This window comes from Gymnoscopelus braueri (genome assembly GCF_963280865.1).
Source record: "Gymnoscopelus braueri genome assembly, chromosome: 16".
NCBI classification, from domain to species: Eukaryota; Metazoa; Chordata; class Actinopteri; order Myctophiformes; family Myctophidae; genus Gymnoscopelus; species Gymnoscopelus braueri.
Genome location: NC_137616.1, coordinates 52,088,328 through 52,102,289, shown reverse-complemented (window position 1 = coordinate 52,102,289; position 13,962 = coordinate 52,088,328). Strand labels below are relative to the sequence as shown.

Here is a 13,962-nt window from a genome sequence, read left to right as displayed (position 1 = left end):
ATATAATGAATCATCATATCTTATTAATTAATGTGTTCACAGACAGACAGGCTACATACAGATAGATAGATAGATGGATATAATATTCGTTTTTATGCTGCTGATAGATATAGATATAATATTAGTTTTTATGCTGCTGATAGATAGATAGATAGATAGATATAGATATAATATTCGTTTTTATGCTGCTGATAGATAGATATATAGATATAATATTAGTTTTTATGCTGCTGATATAGATAGATAGATATATAGATATAATATTCGTTGTTATGCTGCTGATAGATAGATAGATGTAGATATAATATTAGTTTTTTATGCTGCTAATAGATAGATAGATAATATTAGTTTTTATGCTGCTGATAACAGTAGACTAGCAGGTCACACAATGGATCATTGATATGCATATGCATCCAGCCAGGTCGGTCATTCCTATGTTAATTCATGGTGTTGATAAGCTTTTGTAAGCGAGGTACGAATTGTTGTTTTTAATCGATACGCGAAGTCCGTCCATGTGCGTGCGTGCACTCTTTATGCGGGGACGGGACACCTTCGCTGTTTCACCCGCGTTTGGTTAAAAGTTATATCGAGTGACGTTCGAACATTGCAAACTTTGCAATTAACTTTAGTTTGCACTTTGCACCGTGTCGGTTTTGGAATATCCAAAGAGCCTGACTCTCCGTCCATTACTGCTGTTGTGCAGAGCACTGCAGACTGACAAGACAAGAGCTGCGATCGCCTCGCTGCCAAGAAGAAAGGGGGCGGGGACTTTGGGAGCGTGTGTGATGAACACAACAGATCTTCAAGCAATCAATGCGGTCCGGACGTGCGGTCGAGACGCGTTGTTAGCTTGTAGATCTGCTATTTTTGCCGAACGAAACCGTCGTACTACAGAAGTATAAATGAAGGAATAGAACTGCAAGTCATAGACTGTGCACTCACAGGATCTCAATGGAAACAAGACCGCAAGGACCTTTTTTGGACCTTTTAGACTTATATTTTGATCTCTTCATGCATTTTGAACGTCCCACCCAATACAAATTTCGTCTCGTCATCGTCTAGTCGACGAAAACACACATTCGTCTCGTCATATTTTAGTCATCAAAGAGCTATGTTCAGCACGTCAACGTTACGTTTTCGTCATGAAAAAAAGGGGCGTTGACTAAATCATATCGTCTTCGTCATCGTTGACGAAAACAACACTGGTTCACACCACCTACAGTACTCCCAGCATGCCCTGGGGCGTGTGACACACACACACACAAAGCATGTGGATCTCCATCACTGAGCGCGATTCGATATGCATCTCGATACACTGCCAGCGATACGATACATTAGCGATACCCTGACGATACGATGCAATACGATTCACCCCCGTTCCCGATTCCATGCGATTTGATAACGATTTGATGGCGATTCAAATCTGCACAATGCGATGCGATACGATTTAACACAATGCAAAGGATTTAAATGCATTACATTTAAATTCAAAGCAATGTATTGTTTTACTGTAGGTTAGTACTAGGCATTGCATCTCTTTCTAACAACACAACTCATAGACTTCTGGGAGAAAACAAAGGGTCTGCTGTTTATTGTAGAATTCTTTGATTACTAATCATATAGTTAATTATTATATATTATTACATGGGTCTTCGACAGGGTGTCCAGGACCCCTAGGGGTTCTCAGAGTTATTACAGGGGGGCTGCCAAATATTGTGTGATAGGAACCTTTTTTTTTACATTAACCACTTGAACCCTAGCATCCCTATTCTGAGGGAAACATTAGCCCAAAATAGCCAATCTGCTGACTAAGTATTGAGGGTTTAAGAGATTACATGTCATTCATGGATTAATGTTAACTAATATAAATCCAACATATTCATAGAAAAGATAAAACAAATAAGACACAAAACATTAATTTACACGTGACACACATAGACTGTAAGAAGCCTATGAAAAAGTTCATTACATTACATTACATTACATTACATTACATTTCATTACAGTCATTTAGCAGACACTTTTATCCAAAGTGACTTACAATAAGTGCATTCAACATAGGTAGGGAACTAAACTACTAATCACCAGAAGTCTGAAGTGCATTTTCTGCTAAAACAAACAACTAAAAGTATACCTAGCGCTAAGGTAAAAGTGCAATATATCAGCTACCTACTTTCTTAAACAGATGAGACAAAATAGCAAAATCAAATGAGCGAGAGCTAAAACTGCTGTCCTGACATCAGTGACTCTGCTGTCCTGACATCAGTGTCTCTGCTGTCCTGACATCAGTGACTCTGCTGTCCTGACATCAGTGACTCTGCTGTCCTGACATCAGTGACTCTGCTGTCCTGACATCAGTGTCTCTGCTGTCCTGACATCCGTGTCTCTGCTGTCCTGACATCAGTGACTCTGCTGTCCTGACATCAGTGTCTCTGCTGTCCTGACATCAGTGTCTCTGCTGTCCTGACATCAGTATCTCTGCTGTCTGACATCAGTGTCTCTGCTGTCCTGACATCAGTGTCTCTGCTGTCCTGACATCAGTGTCTCTGCTGTCCTGACATCAGTGTCTCTGCTGTCCTGACATCCGTGTCTCTGCTGTCCTGACATCCGTGACTCTGCTGTCCTGACATCAGTGTCTCTGCTGTCCTGACATCAGTGTCTCTGCTGTCCTGACATCAGTGTCTCTGCTGTCCTGACATCAGTGTCTCTGCTGTCCTGACATCAGTGTCTCTGCTTTCCTGACATCAGTGACTCTGCTGTCCTGACATCAGTGACTCTGCTGTCCTGACATCAGTGTCTCTGCTTTCCTGACATCAGTGACTCTGCTGTCCTGACATCAGTGGGTAGTTCATCTGCAACACAGTTTTATACAAAAGCCTATCAGTGGTTCTCAACCTTTTCAGGCCACGACCCCCAAAAATTCTCATATTTCAACTGGGGACCCCCCCCCACCCTGATAAGCACTTGGAATTGTAGGAGTTGAGGCATTACATTTTCAGAGATACATATTGTGAAAATAGCCGATCTACAAGCTCACAACGCCTCCTGCTATTATCACAATTGTTGCATCTTTCTTACATTATTTGGCCAATGTTTGACCAGTTTTTATAGTTTGTTGATTACTTTTGATGCAGTAATGGTCTTCTTTCATTTCTTTCTTTTTGAGGTATTAAAAGAGGTCTTAAAAGTCACTTCACTGTCATCTGGGGACCCCTCCAAAATCATATGGGAACCCCCCTGGGGGTCCCGACCCACAGGTTGACAACCACTGGCCTGTGATGTACTGGGGGTCCCTGCTTGATCTCTCTCTCTCAGCTAAGGGGTCCTTGACTTGAATAATGTTAAAGACCCTGGACTGTATTATTGTATTATATTCATTTAATCTAGTATATTATGTTCTAGTAGAGGGTGCTGCTGCTGCATAGTTAGTCTGTAGTCTTACTGCGCTGCGGAGATGAATGTCACAGAGCGCAGATGGCTTTTTTTCCTTTTTTTTTGGCGGATGGTGCGTTCAAGGCACCTCGGAAACACAGGACAGGATGAAATACAACATGAAAAAAACGATGTAACCATGGATTTTACTGATTTTACCGATGCAGACACTCCGCGAACGATGCATCGCGATTTCAGCCGTCAATTGTATCCGATGCACACTGAATGAACCGAAGCACTCGCATCACGTGCGTTTACTATCGATTCAACGATTCGTATCGATGAATCTCCGCATGCTTAACACACACACACACACACACACACACACACACACACACACACACACGCACACACACTATTAACTAATTTACCTGGGGACCCCCTGCAACCCACTCAAGGACCCCCGGGGGGCCCCGGCCCACACTTTGAGAACCACTACATGACAGATCATTCATGCTACTGTCCACTAATATAACCTGGTTTAAAGCAAATAACTTAAAATACACACATGTTAAAGGGATATTTCACTTTCAAACATGTTTGGGGTCATTTAAACGTCTACTCAGTCTTCTGTGTTTCACCCCAGACACTTTTTAAGTTGCTTGACTCACTATTTAGATATTTGATATTCATTTGATCAGACACGCCCCCTTCCTATACAAAACCATTTAACTTCAAACTCCATTATAACCATGAACCATGAACCATCGAAAACACCTATTCTAAACACATATTCTCTTTTCTAATGCATGAGGGGGCCATGTTTTTTCAATTTCTTTTTTATTTTATTTTATTTTTTAAATGGAAAAAAAATAATCAAAATTCAATATTATTAATTGAATAATATTATAAAATTAAATTAAATATGCCAAAGTAGGATCAGTCTGAACTTTAATTGTGTTAGTTTGTGTTATTAAGGAATGTATGATCCAGACACTGATAGTTTTTATATTGTTATGATTCCAGAGCTGACAACCAGAGACCAGCATCTCCTGCACAAAGCTATGTGTCTATGATGAGTGGCAGGTCTTCAGACTTCAGTAATGAACTTGGACCACCAGACTACAGGTAAGATCACTGATCAGGAAACACAATGGGCCAGATTCACTAAGGAGTTTACGCCCATATATTGAACGTAAAGGAATTTACGCAACTTCCCAGTATGATTCATTAATGCTTTTCTGTCGGTTAATTTAGCGTCAGGTCCGCTCCTTCTCAAGTCAGCTCCGAGGCTGACTTACATGGAATCAAAGCTTGCGTATGTCATTAGAATTCTTTATTCTTCATGCAAAATCAATTACAACTGTGCCAAACCTCAAATAAAATATGTATGTGCCATTGTGCCCAACATTTGTCAACGCATAAGAAATAAAAACATATGTCAGACGATGTATTGCTTGTAGCCTATGCATTATATAGACATGATGCAAATTCCACCACTTTTTATTTATTTTTAGGCTATCGGTTGCTATTCTAGAGCTGAATTATTAGGTCCTTCGCAGTGTTTGCCAGTGTCGGCCGACTCAGCCAAAGTTGTACGTTATGATGAAATTAGACTATCATACCTTAATGTCGCTGGAGGCACAGGCACGCCTCCATTGTGTCGTGGTATTAATTTATCATACTGTAGGCTACATATTGATCACATGAACGCCACACACAAAAGCCTAATAAGTCTTACCATCCGATGAGGAAACAGTGGATGAAAGCTGTGTCCAGAATAGATCCATCCCCAATTCCGACGTAGGACAGTGATATATTAATCCAAAAGACGAAGATCCCCTCAGTAATCAATAAGCTCTGGTCCATCATAATAATGATAATAATCGGATAGCAGCTTTCCACTTCCAGTATACCCTGGATTCCAACATCATCTTTTTACCTCTGTAAAGGTGAGCAATGTTCAGTAGAAAAGGCTTATATAATACAATTTCCATGTTTATTAGTGTATTATTTGGTGGTAACGTTGTAAACTTTTTTAGTCTCATTCTTCTTTCCTCTAAACTGCAGCACTGATGGTGGTTTATTTGGTAGCATGTTGTAGTGTGACTGACTGGTTTTACTTGCATTGACTGTTCAACAATATGATGCAAGAGAGACGAATATACAATTAGTAAACAATTCTGTTTACTAAATCACCACGAGCTTGTAGATCTGCTATTTCTTTTATAATTGTGAAAATCTTTGAATATGTGTATTCTTTTAAAGCGATTTTCTTTTACTCCAATCTTTGCTCCTGGGGGTCCCTGGAACAACATATTTTGAGATAGGGAATCCATGGCCAAATACATATCATTTTGGGGGTCCTTGACAATTATGAAACAGTTTGAGAACCACTGGTATAGCAACATACGTTTTATTTTTAACTGTTGGGATTTAGAAGACATTTGTAGAATCGGAACCTCAGGCCTTAATGGGTTAAATAACAACATAGGGCTATGAAACACTGTTTCAAATGAGGCATTTATTAAAAAGACTCACATAAGATTGTAATTCCTACTATCATTGCAAGAAGAACGCTATTAGCCTATAATGTTTTAATTTGTGAACAATTCTGTCTGGGGAGGGGGGGGGCATAGAAACAGGCTCTCTCTCTCTCTCTCTCTCTCTCTCTCTCTCTCTCTCTCTCTCTCCGACTGTGCTTTGAACTTCTCTCGTTCCTCTTCCAGTCTGTAGATTTACAGTGGGGTGGTGGGGCGTAGGGAAGAAATGTATAACTGTATGTATAACTGTACTGTAATCATTAAAACAAGCAGGCTAGGAACCCAAACTGAACTAAAAGTTAAGTCTGTCTGTTATCCACACACACACACACACACACACACACACACAGTTTTTAATTATTTGTATTTGTATTTTTTTTAGAAGCTTCATTCTCCAGTAGCAACAGACACAGGGAGGGTGAGAAGCAATCTTAATGCTATAAAGGCATTGGGAAAAGGCGTCTACTCAGACCAGTTAATTCTGCGAAAAGTTCTTCCCCATCAATATCTCTGGATTGAGCGGATGCGTTGTGTGTCAGGGCTTTATCCAGTGACTTGCATTCTTGGAGAACGTCGTTGGTGTTTTTCTCCTTGATGGATGGAATGTCATACAACACCCCACACATAGCCCCGTGCTCCTGGATTTGTGAAAAACGCTCTTCCACTGCATTGCTAGCACAGTCCAGTACTCTGTTAAAGAAAGACACTTTGTAATCTTCCCGTGGATCTCTCACTGGCTCGTCCTCTCCTCCGTAGTGAAACATTTGTTTTCATTTTTCCGTGGTTGCACAGCACCTTGTGCAGGAAAACAGTTTCCAACACTCTCTCATAATTGCTGTCTGTTCTGTAGTCCAGCAGGAATTGTTTTGTCACATTCAGTTGTGTCACTGCACGAGGTACATCAAGACTCGTTGTCTGTAGTTGTTTGATGGTGATATTTCTCAGTTAAAATATCATACCATGCTATGATAGAACACATGAATGGGTAGGTTTTGATCTTAGCTGCAATACCTCTGGCTTCACATCTTGTTTTAGTTCCACATGTACCAGTTAGACTTTCATCTTCCGCCAATGACAGCAGTGCATCATATATATCCCCTATGGTGTCTGATGGGTTTAAGCGCTTCTATCCGACTTTCCCGTCTCGTGTTACTTAAAGGTTTTACTGTGAGGCCACGCTCACCTATGTGCTGTTTAAACTTGTCCCAGCGAGAGGTAGAAGCAGAGAAGAAATTATAGACCTTCTGGATTGTTGTGAAGAAGTCCACTGCCTGCAGACAACATGAGGCTGCATCATTAACGGTCATGTTAGATTAAGGAGTTTCCTTCAGGAATGTACTGTGATGTTTACTGATTGTGTACATGGAGGAGGAATGAAAGGGTGGGGGTACACAATAATGGTTTACATGGAGGAATGAAAGGGTGGGGGTCCACAATAATGGTTTACATGGAGGAATGAAAGGGTGGGGGTCCACAATAATGGTTTACATGGTAACATGGTCAACTCTGAATTAGATTGGCTTACCATGATATTTCACACTACCTCAACCAATCATCACTCCTCATGTGTAAACCTACATTACATTACAGTCATTTAGCAGACGCTTTTATCCAAAGCGACTTACAATAAGTGTATTCAACATAGGTAGGGAACGAAAACTACTATCACCAGAAGTCTTTAGTGCATTTTCTGCAAAAACAAGCAACCAAGAGTATACCTAGCGCTAAGGTAAAAGTGCAATATATCAGCTACCTATTTCCTTAAACAGATGAGACAAAATAGCTAACATGGTCAACTCTGAATTAGATTGGCTTACCATGATATTTCACACTACCTCAACCAATCATCACTCCTCATGTGTAAACCTACATTACATTACATTACAGTCATTTAGCAGACGCTTTTATCCAAAGCGACTTACAATAAGTGTATTCAACATAGGTAGGGAACGAAAACTACTAATCACCAGAAGTCTTTAGTGCATTTTCTGCAAAAACAAGCAACCAAGAGTATACCTAGCGCTAAGGTAAAAGTGCAATATATCAGCTACCTATTTCCTTAAACAGATGAGACAAAATAGCTAAAACAAATAAGTGTATCGACTAAACAAGATTCAATAAACAATACAACAATAGAAAACAAGCGTTCGTACAACTAACTAAACCTAAAGCAATCAGAGACAGAGTAAGGCGGGTCATGTCGCTGTCATTCTAAATGTTTACTGTTCTGAGGTCAGAGTGAGAGCACATCGCTGGACGATAATAATCATTGTATGGAGTTACAGTAACGCGTTACTTATTAACACATTACTCTCAACAATGTCACTTTTAATAGTTTATAAAGCTCTAAATGGTCGGCACCTTCCTACTGTACCTCTCTGACTGCCTAGAGAGATATGTTCCAAACCGGCCCCTCAGGTCTTCAAGTGCTGACCTGCTCGAGGTGCCTACAATGACTTATAAAAAACACGGTGAAGCAGCATTCTGCTTCTACGGACCGACAGTGTGGAATAAACTCCCATTACACCTAAGACAGGCCTCTGTGGATAGCTTTAAAGCACCATTACACCTAAGACAGGCCTCTGTGGATAGCTTTAAAGCACCATTACACCTAAGACAGGCCTCTGTGGATAGCTTTAAAGCACCATTACACCTAAGACAGGCCTCTGTGGATAGCTTTAAAGCACCATTACACCTAAGACAGCCTCTTTGGATAGCTTTAAAGCACCATTACACCTAAGACAGGCCTCTGTGGATAGCTTTAAAGCACCATTACACCTAAGACAGGCCTCTGTGGATAGCTTTAAAGCACCATTACACCTAAGACAGCCTCTGTGGATAGCTTTAAAGCACCATTACACCTAAGACAGGCCTCTGTGGATAGCTTTAAAGCACCATTACACCTAAGACAGGCCTCTGTGGATAGCTTTAAAGCACAGCTCAAGACCTATTTCTTCACTCTTGCTTTTAGCTGATTCTTTGGTTGATTTTTTTAAGTCCTCACTGTATTGCCTATTTTAATGTTTTATGCTTTAGCTTTTCTTTTCTTTTCTTTTATTAATTGTTTTGCTTTTTTGTTAAATTGGTTGTAACTGTATTGTTGCTCTGTAAAGCACTTTGAGCTGCATTTCATGTCATGAAAGGTGCTATACAAATAAAGTGTATTATTATTATTTGTAAAATAATGTGAGTTAGACCAGTGTTTTAAATCATGATCATGTCAAGGACCCCCACACTGATATGTATTAATCTATAGACCCTCACACTGATATGTATTAATCTATAGACCCTCACACTGATATGTATTAATCTATAGACCCTCACACTGATATGTATTAATCTATAGACCCTCACACTGATATGTATTAATCTATAGACCCTCACACTGATATGTATTAATCTATAGACCCTCACACTGATATGTATTTGTCCACAGACCCCCATCTGAAAATAGTTTCTGCCAGGGACCCCCATAAGAGAAGATTTGAATCATTTGTCCAATTTAAAAAAATAGCTCATCTACAAGCTCACAACACGTCAGGATATGAAGTGTTGTGAGCTTGTAGATCTGCTATTTTTCCATCCATCCATCCATCTTCAACAGCTTATCCGGAGTCGGGTCGCGGGGCCAGCAGTTCCAACAGAGAGCTCCAGACTTTCCTCTCCTGAACAACATTAGCCACTTCCTCCTGGGGGATCCCGAGGCGTTCCAAGGCCAGTGTGGAGATGTATTCCCCTCATCTGGTCCTTGGTCTGCCAGGGGGTCTCCTCCCAGTGGGACGTGCAGCGAGGACCTTCCTAGGGAGACGCTCGGAAGGCATCCGTACTAGATGCCCGAACCACCTAAGCTGGCTCCTTTCCAAGTGAAGGAGCAGTGACTACTCCGAGTGTCTCCCGGGGTGACCGAACTTCTCACCCTGTCTCTAAGGGAGATGAACTTCTCACCCTATCTCTAAGGGAGATGAACTTCTCACCCTATCTCTAAGGGAGATGAACTTCTCACCCTATCTCTAAGGGAGATGAACTTCTCACCCTATCTCTAAGGGAGATGAACTTCTCACCCTATCTCTAAGGGAGATGAAGTTCTCACCCTATCTCTAAGGGAGATGAACTTCTCACCCTATCTCTAAGGGAGATGAACTTCTCACCCTATCTCTAAGGGAGATGAACTTCTCACCCTATCTCTAAGGGAGATGAACTTCTCACCCTATCTCTAAGGGAGAGGCCAGCCACCCGTCTGACAAAACTCATTTCGGACGCTTGTATCCGCGACCTTATTCTTTGGGTCATGACCCACATTTCATGACCATGAGTTGAGAGTAGGAACGAAGATTGCTCGGTAGACCGAGAGCTTTGTCTTCTGGCTCAGCTCTCTTTTCGTCACCACACTGCAATACCGCTCCTGCTAATCCCATTCTCTGGCTATTTTTGTTCCAACATTATATACCGCCCAATCTGGGAACCCAGATCCAACTGAAAATGAAAAACAGCGACCTCTGCTGTTTGTTCTATGTCTGTTGGCTCTGGGAGGAAGTCGACGTAGCACACGTGCGCAAAGGAAACCGGGGTTTAGGTCTGCCTTCAGCTTTCACTTCCGGTGGGTGCCACTATGTTTTCATTCCCACTAACAATATTTCTACACGGAACACTAACACCACTTCTCCCAGAGAACATGGATCGTTTTGGTTATAAGCCCACTTGTTTCTATGATGAAAGAGTAAGTTAAAATGTGAATATCTTTCCGTGGTTTTGTCTGCTCCGCGGACGCTATTGTTAAATTAGTTTGGGTTTGTTTCGAGGGGGAAAGATCGACAGACATGTGAATCCCGGCCACTACATTTGATTGGGTAAAGCACGGCCTGCTTCCTGATCTGAAGGCACGCCCACTTGTAGCCAATGCGCACACGTTATGACGAGCCTCCCCGACAGATTCCAACGCAGTGCAGAATCTGTTCTTGAGAGATTATATACCGCCTAACTAGCAAAATTGGAGATGGACACGGCCCCAACATTAGACCATAAATCGTGTCAAGGCCCAAAACGTTTTCAAAGTGTCTTACATTGTGAACTGCTTCCTAGCTGCCTGTGTGAAGCTCTGTGAATGAAAACACACCCGAGGATTCAGTCTAGACATTATTGTGTCACTGTTTGAACAATGATATCCATCTTTAACTGGGACTGCATTTCAAGGTTCAAGGTTAAGTCTAAATGGATAAAAACACACATTTGATTCAAATGAATCTTTCAACAGTGTTGCTGAAGTGATGGTGGAAGGTGTGGGTCCCAGCTCCACTCTGTCTCCTGGACAACTAACAAGAACACAGAGAAGGAGACTGAGAAGAAGAAATGCAACCGAAAGGTCAGAACAACAAAGTGTGTATGTTGTACCCATGGCAACGTGTGTGTGTGTGTGTGTGTGTGTGTGTGTGTGTGTGTGTGTGTGTGTGTGTGTGTGTGTGTGTGTGTGTGTGTGTGTGTGTGTGTGTGTGTGTGTGTGTGTGTGTGTGTGTGTGTGTGTGTGTGTGTGTGTGTGTGTGTGTGTGTGTGTGTGGGCACAACACAAGGAGACCAAAGGTATTGCTTAGGGGCACGGTAGCGCAGTCAGTAGCGCTGACGCCTCACAGCTAGATTTGAGGCGACAAAAATTACCCCCCCCCCCCCCCCCCCCCAGACCAATAGATATTTGTGGGCTGCCGCTGCCTTTAGCCTCTGGCTCATCATCCGTCACGGACACACTGTACCACCTGGCTGGTACTCAGGGGTAAAAGTGGGCCGTAACGGTACACCGTATCGGGAAGAAGAGGGGAAAGAAATGCTTTCAAGAGCCCATATTATAACCTGCTTGTCCAACAATAAACTCATACTGTTAAATCAACATAAGTATTAGTTTTCTTATAAAGTGCTCCTAAATGGCTCCAGTGTGTTTGTGTCAACATATTCTGTGTTGTTTGTGGTGTTTAATTACTCCACGGAGAGGATCTGTTCACTCGCAACAAGCCACAGAGCTGTCAATGCTTGTCTGTGGGTTAAGCTGAAGACTCGTCCCAAAACACGCTCACGCCCATTTCTTTCGCAGACCATCGATTCTTGTATTCTTGTATTTGTTTTACCGAGGATAAGGTTAGGAATAAGTTTAGGGTTAGGCATAGTTTACTGAGGTTACGTTTAGGAATAAGGTTAGGTTTAGACATAGTTTACTGAGGTTACCTTTAGGAATACCAGGTGAATACCGCCGGATTTGCCCCGGGGCGACTGTGTTTTGGGGCGAGTGTTTTGGTATTCATCTGTAGTGGGCAATGTGCATGCGTTTGCAATAATGCTGTCAGGATCAGATTATTAGATATTATCAGATATTAGAAGTGTATTGGGTTTAGTACCAAATACACTTTACTCTGGGAAGGTGACACATTTTGTGAAGCTTATGACTAAATACATGAGCCAGTAGACAGAGGAGTGACTGGTTTAGAAGTTCTCAAACATTCAGTAATGAACCAGCCCCTCAGACAGAGTAAAATCACTTTAAACTTTAATGTTAGTTCATGTTATTAAGGATTCTTCATCAGGAATATATGAGTCAGAAACAGAGTTTTGTGTGATTGTTATGATTCCAGAAGTGACGACCAGAGACAGACACCAGAGTCTCCAGAACACAGCAATGAACCAGACTCCCAGACACAGTAAGTAACTGTAAACTTTAATTCATGTTAGCTAAAGGGATATTTCACTTTAAAAAAGTAAAATTAGGACATTATCGTCTACTCAGGCTTTTGGGAGCACCCTGGACAGTTTTAAACTTCATTTTAACCATGTTCGATTCATCAGAAACACCCGTCCTTGGTTCTGGTGACTCAGTCTAATACGCGAAGAGACCGAGTTTTTTCAATTACTTTTTTCATTTATTTTTTTTAAAAATTGGAAAATGAAATAAATGTAATACAAAAAAATAATTAAATAAAATAAATGAAAAAAGTTATCGAAAAAACACGGCCCCCTCACGAATTAGGAGGGCAGTATGAGTCACCAGAACCAAGGACGGGTGTATTTGATGAATCTAACATGTTTAAAATTGAGTTTGAAGTTACAATGGGTTTGTATAGGAAGGCGGTGTGTCTGATAAAATGAATATCAAATATCTAAATACTGAATCGAGCAACTTAAAAACTCTCTGAGGGGCCCACAAAAGCCTGAGTAGATGATAAAATGACCCAAAATGTTTTTGAAAGTGAAATTTAAGGAGTTTCCATTAGGAATGTACTGTGATGTTTAGTGATTGTGATGATAACAGAGATGACAGAAACAGTGTTGTGTGATTGTGATGATAACAGAGTTGTGATTGTGATGATAACAGAGGTGACATAAACAGTGTTGTGTGATTGTGATGATAACAGAGATGACAACCAGAGTCAGAAACCAGAGGCTCCAGCAGCCAGCAGCACAACGAGTGGCATCTACTCTTCAGACATCAGTGATGAACCTGGACCTTCACACTCAAAGTAAGATCACTGATCAGGAAACTCAATGTTGTGATAGAATCCTCTTAGATTTACTTAAAACCCTGGGGATCCGTTTCACAAAGGCAGAATGAAATCATCCTGGATGTAAGATAAATCCAGGTTTGACCAAGTCTACTCAGTGCAGCCTGGTTTATTCTATTCCACGAACGCCAAGGAGTGACTAGGTCAAGACAGACTTGTTCAAGTCAGGCTGAATGTGCTTTCACGTCTTCTCCAGTAGACATGAGGTCGAGCACAGATTTATTCAACAGCCCACAAGTTTGATCATAGATTTATTGATCCTGAAATGGAGAAGAAGCTCTTATGAGGAAGTAAGCTTATAAAATAAATACTGCTGCTGTGATTCAGGCGGTGAAACAGAGTGAACCTTTTTCTGACTGGTTTTCCAATCTCACTGTGACAGATGTATGTCATCACATTGTATGTTTTAGTTTGACAGAAAGTAATTAGGAATGTTTTTTAGGGGCTTTTGATGTAAGAATACATACAATACAATAAAAATCATAGTTTATTTTAGGCAACTATTGTTAGGT

The 13,962-nt window shown here is 41.2% G+C and overlaps 1 protein-coding gene across 1 annotated transcript in view; it reads left to right on the top strand.

The window, feature by feature from the left end:
- Positions 1–13,962, top strand: part of LOC308102525 (uncharacterized protein) — a 152,717-nt gene that overhangs the window by 42,832 nt on the left and 95,923 nt on the right. Inside the window, exons 11-12 of the mRNA XM_080452267.1 lie at positions 4,399–4,500; positions 13,304–13,408. Of these exons, the coding sequence (XP_080308393.1) occupies positions 4,399–4,500; positions 13,304–13,408 (207 nt within the window). The remainder of the gene's footprint in view (positions 1–4,398; positions 4,501–13,303; positions 13,409–13,962) is intronic.